We start from the raw sequence: 13,233 nt of genomic DNA on the forward strand, positions 1-13,233 counted from the left end.
AAAAATTAGCTCCACTGGTAGAGTATCTGCCCACGAAAGACATTCCAGGTTCAAGTCGCGGTCCAGTATATAATTTTAATCTGTCAGGAAGTTCCAAATGACCGCTGCAGATTGAAAATTCATTCTGAGGCCTACATAACAAAATTTATCATCTTTATTTCTTAAAATTTCGTTGTTCAGATGCTCTCATTTTTCTTTGTCCTTTCTATCATTGATTTGGATTTTTTCAATTAATTGAGGCGCTTAAAAACAAAGATTGTGACAAACTCACGGTTTTGAGAAAATGGGCTTCAAAGTTTGTATCAAATTTAAAATTCTTTGTTCATTTGTTACATTGCTTACAGTAACTATCGTAAGTAATTGTTATTAATGAACTTAGACATTCAGTATCAGTGAATTAAATTCATCATGTTGTGCTCAGTAATGCTTTTACCAGTAATATAGTTAGCTTTTACACCCTTCTGCCTCGAAGGATATTACTTACACCCCTTTGACTTACATTAATATCAGATCTGGAATCAGCCACAATAATGTAATACCATATTCGGTCCCATTTTAACATATTATATTAATCCATTCACATAACTTTTATCGATTATGCACATAATGCAGTTACTAAGGCAAATGAATAACAATGTTACATCCAGAAACAAAAGTTTCCAAGCACGCTCTTGGCATATACACATACAAACATTCCCTTTTGTCTTTATCAAGGGGAAATGCCTATTCCGAGTCCCACACAATATCATGAGAAGGCACTGCATCGCTATCAGATCATGTGCTTGACACTCCATTTGCTAGTGATCTCCTATATCTTTTGGAAAGAGATGTACGCTCAAGATCTTTATGGAATAGATTGTAAATTGGAGTCACAAATAGAAGTAACTGCTGTAGATTCCGATATTTCTCTGTTTAACAGATACATTCAACGTACTATCGCTGAACTTCGACGTCCTAGGTTTCATGATCTTCAGTCAATGGAATCAAAATTCATGTCATAACTGAGGGTAGTCTTTTAACAAGTCATCATTCCATATAGGAGTCACCTGAAAGAAGGAAATTGTGGTCAATGGCATTCAATAAGGCACCCTTTATGGTGTACATCGTAAAATTAATAGTGTTTTTCTTCTTCTTTTGACCTTGCATTGTCACTAAAGGCGATGAGGGCTCATTTATAGACTGAGGAAATTGTTGTACATACCTCAGAAAAACATCACTATTAGCATTTTCATTGCCTGTTGTCCATTATCTCAGTTGTTAACATGTTCACCTTCTTTCATTCTTCTACTTTAATGTTTTGAATGGAAGGACAGTTTCTAATCTGCCAAATTCTAATGTAACAAATCACCTGATTACATCAGTTTACAAAACAGTGGGAACCCGGGACCTGTACGTGCAATTGCATCTCTTTGCAGCCAAAGGAAAAACACTAGTTGTTAAGTACAGTAGTTCTTAAAATACCAACTAGGAAGCAGTTCAGTTCACCACATAGAACTATATCCCATTGGCACTAAATACATTGGTTCCTTCGCTACAATATGATACACATATCTCCCACTGTCCAGTATTGTCACTTACACACATTTGCTTCTAACAGTCGCAATTGTATGTTCAAAATATTTCATAATTATATATGCGGTGTCTGTTGTTTGGGACATGTCAGAAAGAACACACACCATTTTTGATCAGGCAGCCATATATGAACACGAAACAGAGGAAAGGAAGACATTAGCTACCATTGAGCACTGAAATACATTAGTTGGGATGGTGACAATCTATACCGGACCGGGGCTCGAATCTAGTAGTGAGGGTAATGTGGTGGGGCACTACGTCAACAGAGTGAGGATAAGTTGGAAATTTGATTTGGTCAGGGACCGTGTCCGGATGGCCGAGGCGGCCGAGGCAACCGTTCGACAGAAATGGAAAGCTCTGTGTACGAGTCCCGGTTCGGCACAAATTTCCAACTTTCCCCACTGACAGATTTCGGTGCCCAATGTCAGGTAATGTCGTCCTTTCTCGTGGTTCAGATTTCACAATTGCTGAAAATTCACAAAGTAATAGAAACTGCTACAATCGTAGAGTTGCGCCGCGACTGACCTCCATCATGATGGAGAAGGCGCAGGCCATGCCGACGGCTCCGGAGCCGACGACGGTAACCTTGGAGCCGGCGGTGGGCGGCGGCGGGCTCACCGTCGTCATCAGTGCTTTCCTCATCATGCTCATCTTGCCGGCCTGCAAACAGACATCTTTATCGCAACTGCGATACGGTTGCGCTCGCTTGTTGAATACCTAATGACTCTAATGTATCGCTCCGATTATGACTGATTTACGTTTCCCTACATCTTAATTGGGACTTTAGACCAGACCGAGGAGCGCGCCCGCCCGCCTCGTAAACAGCGGGCGACATGTTTACATCAATAGCGTTAATAATTACAGAGCGCACGCACTAATTTAACGGCGCGCGTACGACATTACTTACAATTCGGGTTGCAATTTCGAAAGGAGCAAAGCGTAACGGCTCCCAATGGAATGTATTTTATGCATCGCCAACATTCGGCAGCGGCTAAAAGGAGCTCCGCCGAAGCAATGCTTCCGCGCAAGCTCAATCCCTAAAAAAAGGCTCACAGATCATTAGGAGACAACGTAGCAGCCACGTATTTCAGGCAATTAACGACGACGGTATGCGCGCAGAAATTTGTATGCGAGAAGTCGTCGAACCCTGTCGGGAGAATGGGGGGACGAGATCGTCAAGCCTTGGATATATAAACGCGGAGGCCTGCAGACCAGTTCCTGCACCGTGAAATGCAAATCGACCGTCTACCTCCAGCCCGTTCCGATAACGTTTTACTGTCTCTTCCCCGAATGACTCCGGAGGAACGGCAGATAATGTAGTGTGGAACAGCTATCTGGTAATAATGATTATCGTGGACGTATCAGCTTTCGAACTCATAGAGGCGGGGCCTCACAAAACAGAGGACTGTTATTACAGAAGAAACCAGCCCACATATACGACTAGCCATTAAGATTTTCTTTTTCCATCTGTTGTTAATTATTTCAGACGATTCCCGAAATGAAAAAGGACATTACAGATTTCTGCCGTATCCTCCATTTTCCGCATCTCATCATTCGTAGGGCATAGACAAAAGAAGGTTTCTAAGAAACAACACCTTAATAAAAGGACCCTTTTTTTTCTAACACGTGCTTACTTCGAGGTCAAAGAGGAAGTTCTGTATATGATATTTTTCAAATATGCCCTATCTCTCGATATACTGGATTGGTTTGTAAGTTCGTAGAGTTCTTCGGCAAGTATTATAGATACGACAGATACACAAATTGCTGCACCAAAAAGAAATGTAGATGATAAGCGGGTATTCATTGGACAAATATATTATACTAGAACTGACATATGATTACATTTTCACGCAATTTGGGTGATTAGATCCTGAGAAATCAGTACCCAGAACGACCACCTCTGGTCGTAATAACGGCCTTGATACGTCTGGGCATTAAGTCAAACACAGCTTGGATGGCGTGTACAGGTACAGCTGCCCATGCAGCTTCAACACGATACCACAATTCATCAAGAGTAGTGACTGGCGTATTGTGACGAGCCAGTTGCTTGGCCACCATTGACCAGACGTTTTCAGTTGGTGAGAGATCTGGAGAATGTGCTGGCCAGGGCAGCAGTCGAACATTTTCTGTATCCAAAAAGGCCCGTACAGGACCTGCAACATGCGGTCATGCATTATCCTGTTGAAATTTAGGGTTTCGCAGGGATCGAGTGAAGGGTAGAGCCACGGGTCGCAACACATCTGAAATGTAGCGTCCATTGTTCAAAGTGCCGTCAATGCGAATCAGAGGTGCCCGAGACGTGTAACCAATGGCACCCCATACCAACACGCCGGGTCATAAGCCAGTGTGGCTATGACTAATACATGCTTCCAATGTGCGTTCACTGCGATGTCGCCAAACACGGATGTGACCATCATGATGCTGTTAACACAACTTGAATTCATCCTAAAAAGTGACGTTTTGCCATTCGTGAACCCAGGTTCGTCATTGAGTACACCCTCGTAGGCGATCCTGTCTGTGATGCAGCGCCTAGGGTAACCGCAGCCATGGTCTCCGAGCTGATAATACATGCTGCTGCAAACGTCGTCGAACTCTTCGTGCAGATGGTTGTTGTCTTGCAAACGTCCCCATCTGTTGACTCAGGGGGTCGAGACATGGCTGCACGATCCGTTACAGCCGTGCGGATAATATGCCTGTCATCTCGACTGCTAGTTATACGAGGCCGATTCCATATTCTGCTAACAGTCATTGGATCTCGATCAACGCGAGCAGCAATGTCGCGAAACGATAAACCGCAATCGCGATAGGCTACAATCCGACCTTTATCAAAGTCGCAAACGTGGTGCTACGCATTTCTCCTCCTTACACGAGGCACCACAACAACGTTTCACCAGGCAACGCCGGTCAACCGCTGTTTGTGTATGAGAAATCGGTTGGTAACTTTCCTCATGTCAGCACGTTGTAGGTGTCGCCACCGGCGCCAACCTTGTGTGAATGCTCTGAAAATCTAATCATTTGCATATCAAAGCATCTTCTTCCTGTCGGTTAATTCAGCGTCTGTAGCACGTCATCTTCGTGGTGTAGCAATTTTAATGGCCAGTAGTGTACAATCCCCTTCACTCTTTACAACAGTCGGCCAACGCTGCGGAAACTTTTCTATTCGCCAACTGTAGGAACCACATGGGTTTGAGGCCAAGAACTCGTCAACCCATGTTCGGAGCGCATTTTCATCCGGAATAGAAGTTCCTCGAAGGCTGTTCGACAGAGAGCGGAAAATCTTTTTTATCCATTATGGACTGTGGGACAACGGCTGGCATGTATTTCTTGATGCAATAATTTAGCAACAACCGTACCTATTGTAGAAATTTATTTTATGAACTTCTTATGTGCTACCAGTTTCGGCATTATATTGGTGCCGTCTTCAGACACATAAGAAGTTCATAAAATAAACTTCTACAATACATACGGCTGTTGGTAAATTATTGCATCAAGAGAACGGAAAAGGTGGAAATCTGAGGGCGCAAGATCAGGTGAATCAGATTGGTGTGGAATGAGTTCCCAATTCAGCTGCTGTATAGTGTTCTTTAACAATCTAGCATCTAGCAGAATGCGGCCGGAAGTTATCATCACTTCATGCAGGCTTCCTTGTCGCTGTTGCTGGATAGAGTCTGCAAGACGTCACAGTTGTTGACAATAAATGCTAGCGGTGATGGTTACATCTCGGGGAAGCGGTTAGTACAGTAGTAGGCCATGCCATCGTAGTTTCACCACATGCATAACATTATCTTTTGTGGATGGGCGCAGGTCTTTTCACAGGAAATTACTGCTTTGTTTCGGCTGAAATATTCCTTTCTTTTCCTTATGTTAGCATAAAGACACCCTTTATCGTCACCATTAACGATACAGGATAGGAATGGTCGGTGTTATTCACGAGCCAATTGATGATGAGCAAGCAGATTCGCACGTACATTTTTCTGATATTGTCTTAGAGCTAATGGCACCCGTTAACCCGATTTTTGAACCTTCCCCGCTGCATGCAAATGTCGTAACGATGATGGAATGATTACATTTGCCAGTGCTCGAGTACACTGATGTAGATCATTGTGGATTAACGCGAATAAACGATATTCATCAAACCTTGAAGATCTTCCTGAACGTGGACACTAACACCAAAACAACCCTCCTTAAAATGGGAAGACCGTTTTCTTGCCGTGCTCTGTCCAAAGACAGTATCTCCATACAAGGCGCAAATGTTTGTGCCTGCCTCCGCTGCCGCCACCCCTCTATTGTACTCAAAATGCTCCGATTTCTTGAAATATCACTCCATTTCCTAGCATCCACAGCTCCGGACCAGATCTTTAGCTTACTGCAAATAATGGAGAAGTGTTATGAGTGGAACAGGGAATTGTATCTATGCTTTATATATCTAGAAAAGGCATATGACCGGGTTACTATGAGGAAGTTATTGTCTGTTCTACAAGATTATGGAATAGGACACAAACTTTTGCAAGCAATTAAAGGTCTTTACATGGATAGTCAGGCAGCAGTTAGAGTTGACGGTCAATTGAGTTCATAGTTCAGAGTAGTTTCAGGGGCAAGACAAGGCTGCAGCCTGCCTCCACTGCTGTTCATATTATTTATGGATCATATGTTGAAAACAATGGACTGGCTGGGTGAGATCAAGATATGTGAACACAAAATAAGCAGTCTCGCATATGCGGATGACTTAGTTGTGATGGCAGATTCGATTGAAAGTTTGCAAAGTAATATTTAAGAGCTAGATCAGAAATGTAAGGACTATGGTATGAAGATTAGCATCTCCAAAACAAAAGTAATGTCAGTGGGAAAGAGATATAAACGGATTTAGTGCCAAATAGGAGGAACGAAGTTAGAACACGTTTCAGGCACTTAGGATGCATATTCTCCCAGGATGGCAACATAGTGTAAGAACTGGAAGCGAGGTGTAGCAAAGCTAATGCAGTGAGCGCTCAGCTACGATCTACTCTCTTCTGCAAGAAGGAAGTCAGTACCAAGACTAAGTTATCTGTGCACCGTTCAATCTTTCGACCAACTTTGTTGTATGGGAGCGGAGCTGGGTGGATTCAGGCTACTTTATCAACAAGGTTGAGGTTACGGATATGAAAGTAGCTAGGATGATTGCAGGTGCTAGTAGATGGGAACAATGGCAGGAGGGTGTCCACAATGAGGAAATCAAAGAAAAACTGGGAATGAACTCTATAGATGTAGCAGTCAGGGCGAACAGGCTTAGATGGTGGTGTCATGTTACACGCATGGGAGAAGCAAGGTTACCCAAGAGACTCATGGGTTCAGCAGTAGAGGGTAGGAGGAGTCGGGGCAGACCAAGGAGAAGGTACTTGGATTCGGTTAAGAAGGATTTTGAAGTAACAGGTTTAACATCAGAAGAGGCACCAAGGTTTTCACTGAATAGGGGATCATGGAGGAATTTTATAAGGGGGCTATGCTCCAGACTGAACGCTGAAAGGCATAATCAGTCTTAAATGATGATGATAATACAAATTTGTGTTAATTTAATGTGTACCACCAGAAAGCTACTAAAATCTTTACGGTTCTGCTAATAGATCTGACAACATGTCATCAGACCTAGACACAGTTATGGACATATGATATGCACCATTTAAAAATTGGCAAAACGTTACTGCCTAAATTCAAGCGCCGGCACGCCAGTTGTGACCGACAGAGCAGAGTTGGCTGTGACAAGAAATAAGCGCCGCTCCCGATTAGTTGCGGCCCAGTTCAGATGTTCAGATGTGTGTGAAATCTTGTGGGACTTAACTGCTAAGGTCATCAATCCGTAAGCTTACACACTACTTAACCTAAATTATCCTAAGGACAAACACACACACCCATGCCCGAGGGAAGACTCGAACCTCCGCCGAGACCGGCCGCACAGTCCATGACTGCAGCGCCTAGACCGCTCGGCTAATCCCGCGCGGCCGCGGCCCAGTTCTACAGCAGTTTGAAGACCAGTGACTTGTATAGTAGCGACTTAGTAATTGTATATACTGAAGAAGCTTGTTTATTTCGTAAGTCGCTCTTCGCCTGCGACGTTTCTGTTTTTTTGTCAGATTTAAGTATTGTCATTGTTCGTTTTGTAATAAAACTCATCAACACGATTCGTCTGAATATTGTCTAGCGATCCGAGAAAACAGGTTTCCTATACTCCCCATATTTGAGAGAAAGTAAGTACTTATTGACCCAATATGATTATAATACTGAACATTTCTTTTCCTCCATAAAACTGTGTGCTCTTATTATACATTATGTCCAGTCTGAAAGATGATGACATATTGTCGAAACCAGTTAGAGCACAATAATGATTCTACAAGTTTTGTATTGCTCATAAAGATGTTTGTCACTAAAAGCTGTGAAATACACCTAAAGAAAATTTTATGCTGTTCTGTGGTTTTTTGGTTTCCATAACATAATCACTGAACTAAAAAATTTTCCAGTCACAAATTTCGTTGCATGAAAGTTAAACTCTCTGAAATCTGGTGAAAACGTTGGATGATCGAACAACACGTACACACAATATCTCAGTTATCCTACCAAAAAGATACGTTTGTATATATTTTAAAGTTTTTTTTTATCTCAGGGTCCTATGTCTCGAATCTTTTCATACAGATAGTCCAGAATACTTGCGTATTTCTCCTATGTCGGGTAATTCACAACCCTTCTGCTATAAGAAATAGGTTCCGCTTTTTTGTGATGCTGGGACATCGATTTCCGCTCACTTATTTGACTATTTTTCGTTCATGTCTTTTAGTGATTGTGCCACATCTCATCTACGACAGCAAATCGTCCCATAAAATCTGCGTATTGCTTTGAACCATTGCAACTATATGTTTTCACAACAATTTTTGCTCTGCAGTCAACAAATTTAGATGTATCGTCTTCAACATAATTATTACCACGATTGAATTTAGCCAGCCACTTCGCAACTGTTAAAAACAAAGGATCAGGTTATTTTCAAACCTTCAATCTGCAGTGTAAAACAAACTTCCCTGCAGATCAAATAGCCTCTTGAATGATATTATTGCGAGTCATGTATCAGCGTAACAGAAACATACTTCTCTACCAAACCTTCTTTGTGTCAGGAAAACTATGTTACATCTGGTTGTCATAGCAACGAACAGAACAGATGTTACAATTACTATCGATGGACGCTTTGGATGAGAACATTTCAGTTTACAAAGAACTATAATACATCTTGAGTTACTGCACGATGTTACATTTTCTCTTCAGAATAGAAGAAATGAACCAGTTTCGTGCAACGAAACACTGAATTAAATATCTTATTTTGAAGTTACGAAGGAATGAAATAGTATTTTCCTAAAAAGCTCCAAAATGTTTTTCCTGCTTGTCACTGAAAAAATCATCGCTAATCTACTGCGAATTTCCCACAGAAGCAATCGATAATCTTGCCTGTAACGTGAATATGATCGATAGTGAAGACAGACGGATGAGTTTTACTGTATTCAAATTTTAACGTGATTTTTCTTCACTTTACAAGCGGTATTTTCGGTAGCCTGCAAATAATTTCAAATTCAAGTAAATGACTATGCCCACCTTTTTTTCAACAAAACGAGTTAAGATATAAATGTGAAACTCTTCAGACATTTTTTCTGTAATATCTTGATAATGAGGAAATCACGAAAGTCGAAGTGATCCTAACGCAAGTGAGCTTGGCTGGTATGATACGAAATTCTTTCTTCGTTAGCAAGTAAATTTTGCCATTTTCTTTATTCATGGCACAAGCATAATATAACAACTTTTTAAGAAAATGAGGAAGAAGTACAAGCTTTGGTGAAATACGTTTGTTCCACACTTATGGCACTTGTAACAGAAATTATGTATGACAAGACAGATGTATTAGTCCGGTTTAGCTAAGTTGAAGGCAACGTCAGTTGCATTAGGGACTGCTGATACCAGGCCTTTGAGGCTGCTCTGGGCGGGGAAACTAGAGCAACAATGCTTATGCTAGGTTGTCTGGAACTCAACACAAACGATGAAGTCAGTCTGTACTGTCTATCCCTATTTTAGAATATTAGTTTTCGATCTTCATATTTCCGTTCGTAGTCTGTTGAGGAATTCCCAGACCCCCCAATTTTCAACATGACGCGGGCTAGTTAGTTCTTTTGATGGTCCTATCCACGGTGGGCTTTTGAAAGTGACCATATCTCCACTTTACGCTGAGTTTTTTTATGTAGTCTAGGTTGTTCTGAGGAAGTTATTTCTTGATTTGAGCCTCTGGACAGCCCGTCGAATGCCAAATAGCGTGCGTTGTACAGATGCGGAGGACTTCAGGCTCTCTTTGTGGATCCCGTCCTGTTGTCGATGGAGCAATTCAGGCGGTAGAGTAGGTTTAACGCAGATAGAGATATTCTGCACGATTCGCTAAATGCATTATGAACTTGCCTAGCATAGTGTTGTATCAAACAGGAGATGCGGAATAGCAAATTGTCAATGGTTTTGTTTTGCTGTTTGTGGTTTTGCACTACAGTTGGAGCCTACAGTCGTCCAGATGGTGTTATTTATGTCCCTATCTTTCATTTTATTGCTGTCATATTGATTTTCTGTGTGCTGCTGTCCGAAGTAGCACCCAAATATTCGTTCTCCTCTTCAGGCAACCTGGAGCTCTCTGAACAATGACTGTTGTGGAGATGAAAGGCGAAACCATGTGTTTGTGTGTGATTAGGCTTAACACATTCGGAACGGGACCTGAGTCTGACTCGCGCACTGGCATAACCAGATTAACATTATGAGGTAACTAATTATTCACAGGAACAGAATCACCATCACCGTCATTGTCGGAATCCCTTGGAAACATTGCCATCGACCTACGGCTTTAGTGATTCTCACTTAGACATCCTCAGACGAATAAATATTAAAAATTGGTGGGGCGGTACGCTACCCTGACATAAAACATTTTACTGTCCCCGTCATCACCTCCTTCCATCCCGGAATATATCGAAGAACATGCAGTTTTCGAGGAGGCCTCTAGTAGCCATAATGAATGTTTAGTATTTTGTTATAGTGTAGATCTTCAGCACCAGGAGTCTGAGAGTAATCATACCCTAGGCTGTGAAGAACTCTTTGACTGTCAGTCTCATGATTTTGTTGTTTTCAAAGCCTTTCTCGATCAACTATGCGTGGCTTAATAATTGTAAAGTGATACCCGCTCTTGCGCAGATACCAGTGTGTTGAGAAATGAGGTGTTTTATTGCATCTGGAAGACAGTACTGTACCCGTTAAATGAACGTTTGTTATATCAGTTGATGAAATGTGTGAACAAAATAGAAGGTAAAATCATGCGCATGATTCAGGTATGGACGTTTGAAACACCAAAACCCTGATCGTGCATTTGTTAGAGCTTCTTTTGTGCGTTACTGTAAACTTTAAGCCAAACTGTAGAAAAGACTGATGCATACTTATTAAATATACTGTCCATCGTATTGGTTTTCCTGTAAACTTAAAAAAAACACTTCCCTCCCTTTTATCCAAAAATTGTATGACGTTGGCTTGCTCATTTTACGTAAATGACGATGAAGTTGTCAGATTATCATAAAGATAGAGGAAGATAGAACAAGTCATTTACATAAAGGAACGAGGTCAATGAAAGCGGAGAGATATAAAAAAAATATACTTGTAACCTATGTTGCGGAAAGACGGAAGTGATCTTCAACAAAGGAAGGAGAGGAAAATTATTTTCAATAAGAGCCTCTTAAATGAAGAAGGTACCAAGAAGCGATAAAGTTCAATTTTGTGCCACAGTAAGTTAATAGGGACACAGTTTCCGTCTATCACCTTTCTGTCTACCAACAAAAAATCTGTCACAGTTACTAGAATTAGTACGTCGGCGATACATTAGGTCTAAGCAAAACTACAGAAGGAACGGAAATATTTGTTCTATGCCCTGACTCTTCTTGTTTGCAAGGGAGACCTGTGGATTGCTTACGTACCAGGAAATACCGATACCATCATTTTCTCAGTTGAGTAGCCCTTTAGTCAGTGTGAGAAAGAGCTGCAGCGTAACGGACGATTCCCGAAGTTGGTTGCAGAGGCGACAAGTTCTTGTAAACGACAGTCTCATTGTGGCGCTAAAAATTAACTTTTATTGCTTTTTGATATTATTTTAGGTTTATGCTTAAACTAAGATTAACGTTTCAATACTTTTTTAAACACTAATAACCATAATGTAGGTAGATAGCATGTTTGCAGGTGCATCTTTTAGCTAGGGTTCCGTAATTTTTCGAGTGTTATCAGGGCTACTAAAATCCGCTCTCTGCCTTGTGTAATTCAGACAAGAAACCTTATTTTGGGAGAAAATTTGTTTCTACTCCTGAACAGCAACAAGAACCAGTCAATCATACGACTGCATTTGCCCATTATTCTATGGCGTTTCACTGAGTTGCGGTGAATTGCGTACCTCACAGAAAAACTAGGCCTTAAGCACAATTTCAATAAAATTACCAAAACAGCTGGAAAATATTGTGTTTCTGGTTTTAAACACAGAGATCCTAAAACAAGCTTAAGAAAACCATCAGCAAAAAGTATCAATAGAGTTTTAGACTTCAGTAAAGCTGAAGCAGATTTGTTTCCAACTTGCATATCATTTTCAAAAAACATGGTGTGTACATATCTTGAAGCAGGTTAATATAATAAAATGTGTTACTTTCTTAGAACAGGAATTTTATTCTGTATGTATTTCATACTGTTGGTATTACACTGCAATTGTGTCGATATCACCCAGGTAGCCATGGCAATACCGACAGTTTGCAGACTTGAGGAAATGTTATTACAGATCTGAAGATATTCAACTTCTTTCGATTTTTTCGGTACAGCTATGTGTGTAACATTCCTGGGTACCACAGAGTGCCATGCTTTTTTTCCACGGAAGTGACAGATTCCAAAACAAAACGAAAAACCTCTTAAGGTTTCGGCATTCCTCCAGTCTCTCCTACAGTAGTCGAATACCTGTACCATTATAACAACGCAGTATAAATCTGAGCCCATTACTTGTCCACCCAATCAAAACTATGTGTGATATAACAGGCACACTAAAACCTACATGGACTCCATGGCTGCACATAATTAATAATATTCCACCATCTGAGTTAAAATAACAGGAAGCAGTTACTCAGTGATAAAAACACAATCATTCTAGCTCTAGGATCTTCCAATATATGAAGTTAGAAGTAAGGTTGAAAGGTTATTAGATTCGGAATACCTATTCAGATTGCGGAAGAATGGTGAACGAAAAAAACCATCCTGTCCCTTTAACACTAACGACCCTGGCCGTTGTCCATTTCATATTATGAATACTTAAGTGGCACCATCTAATAAATTATGTAGGATGCGGATTAAACAGCTGCGACTAGCATGTCACGGAAGACAGTACCCTAATAATATTTGTATTCTCGTTTTCTTCTTTGTCAGATCTCGTATACTTTTCTTTCTGCATGAAAGAGTGCGTGAATTAAAAAGCTAACGGTCAGTTACTTCAAACGTATCTGTTCATTACCGTTTGCTTGCCACCAGTATATTTCTGAACAGAACTGGGAAGGTAACTCTAAAGGTAAACGTATGTATGGGACACAGAGAACTTGTATGGCTAATTTA

At 41.0% G+C, this 13,233-nt stretch overlaps 1 protein-coding gene across 2 annotated transcripts in view; it reads right to left on the reverse strand.

Annotated features, from left to right (window-relative positions):
- Positions 1-13,233, reverse strand: part of LOC126267077 (L-lactate dehydrogenase-like) — a 489,630-nt gene that overhangs the window by 224,884 nt on the left and 251,513 nt on the right. For both annotated transcript variants that reach the window (XM_049971938.1, XM_049971939.1), the window contains one exon: positions 2,098-2,232. In XM_049971938.1, coding sequence (XP_049827895.1) covers positions 2,098-2,223 — 126 coding nt within the window. In that variant the 5' untranslated portion in view covers positions 2,224-2,232. The remainder of the gene's footprint in view (positions 1-2,097; positions 2,233-13,233) is intronic.

Source organism: Schistocerca gregaria, chromosome 4 (assembly GCF_023897955.1).
Source record: "Schistocerca gregaria isolate iqSchGreg1 chromosome 4, iqSchGreg1.2, whole genome shotgun sequence".
NCBI lineage: Eukaryota > Metazoa > Arthropoda > Insecta > Orthoptera > Acrididae > Schistocerca > Schistocerca gregaria.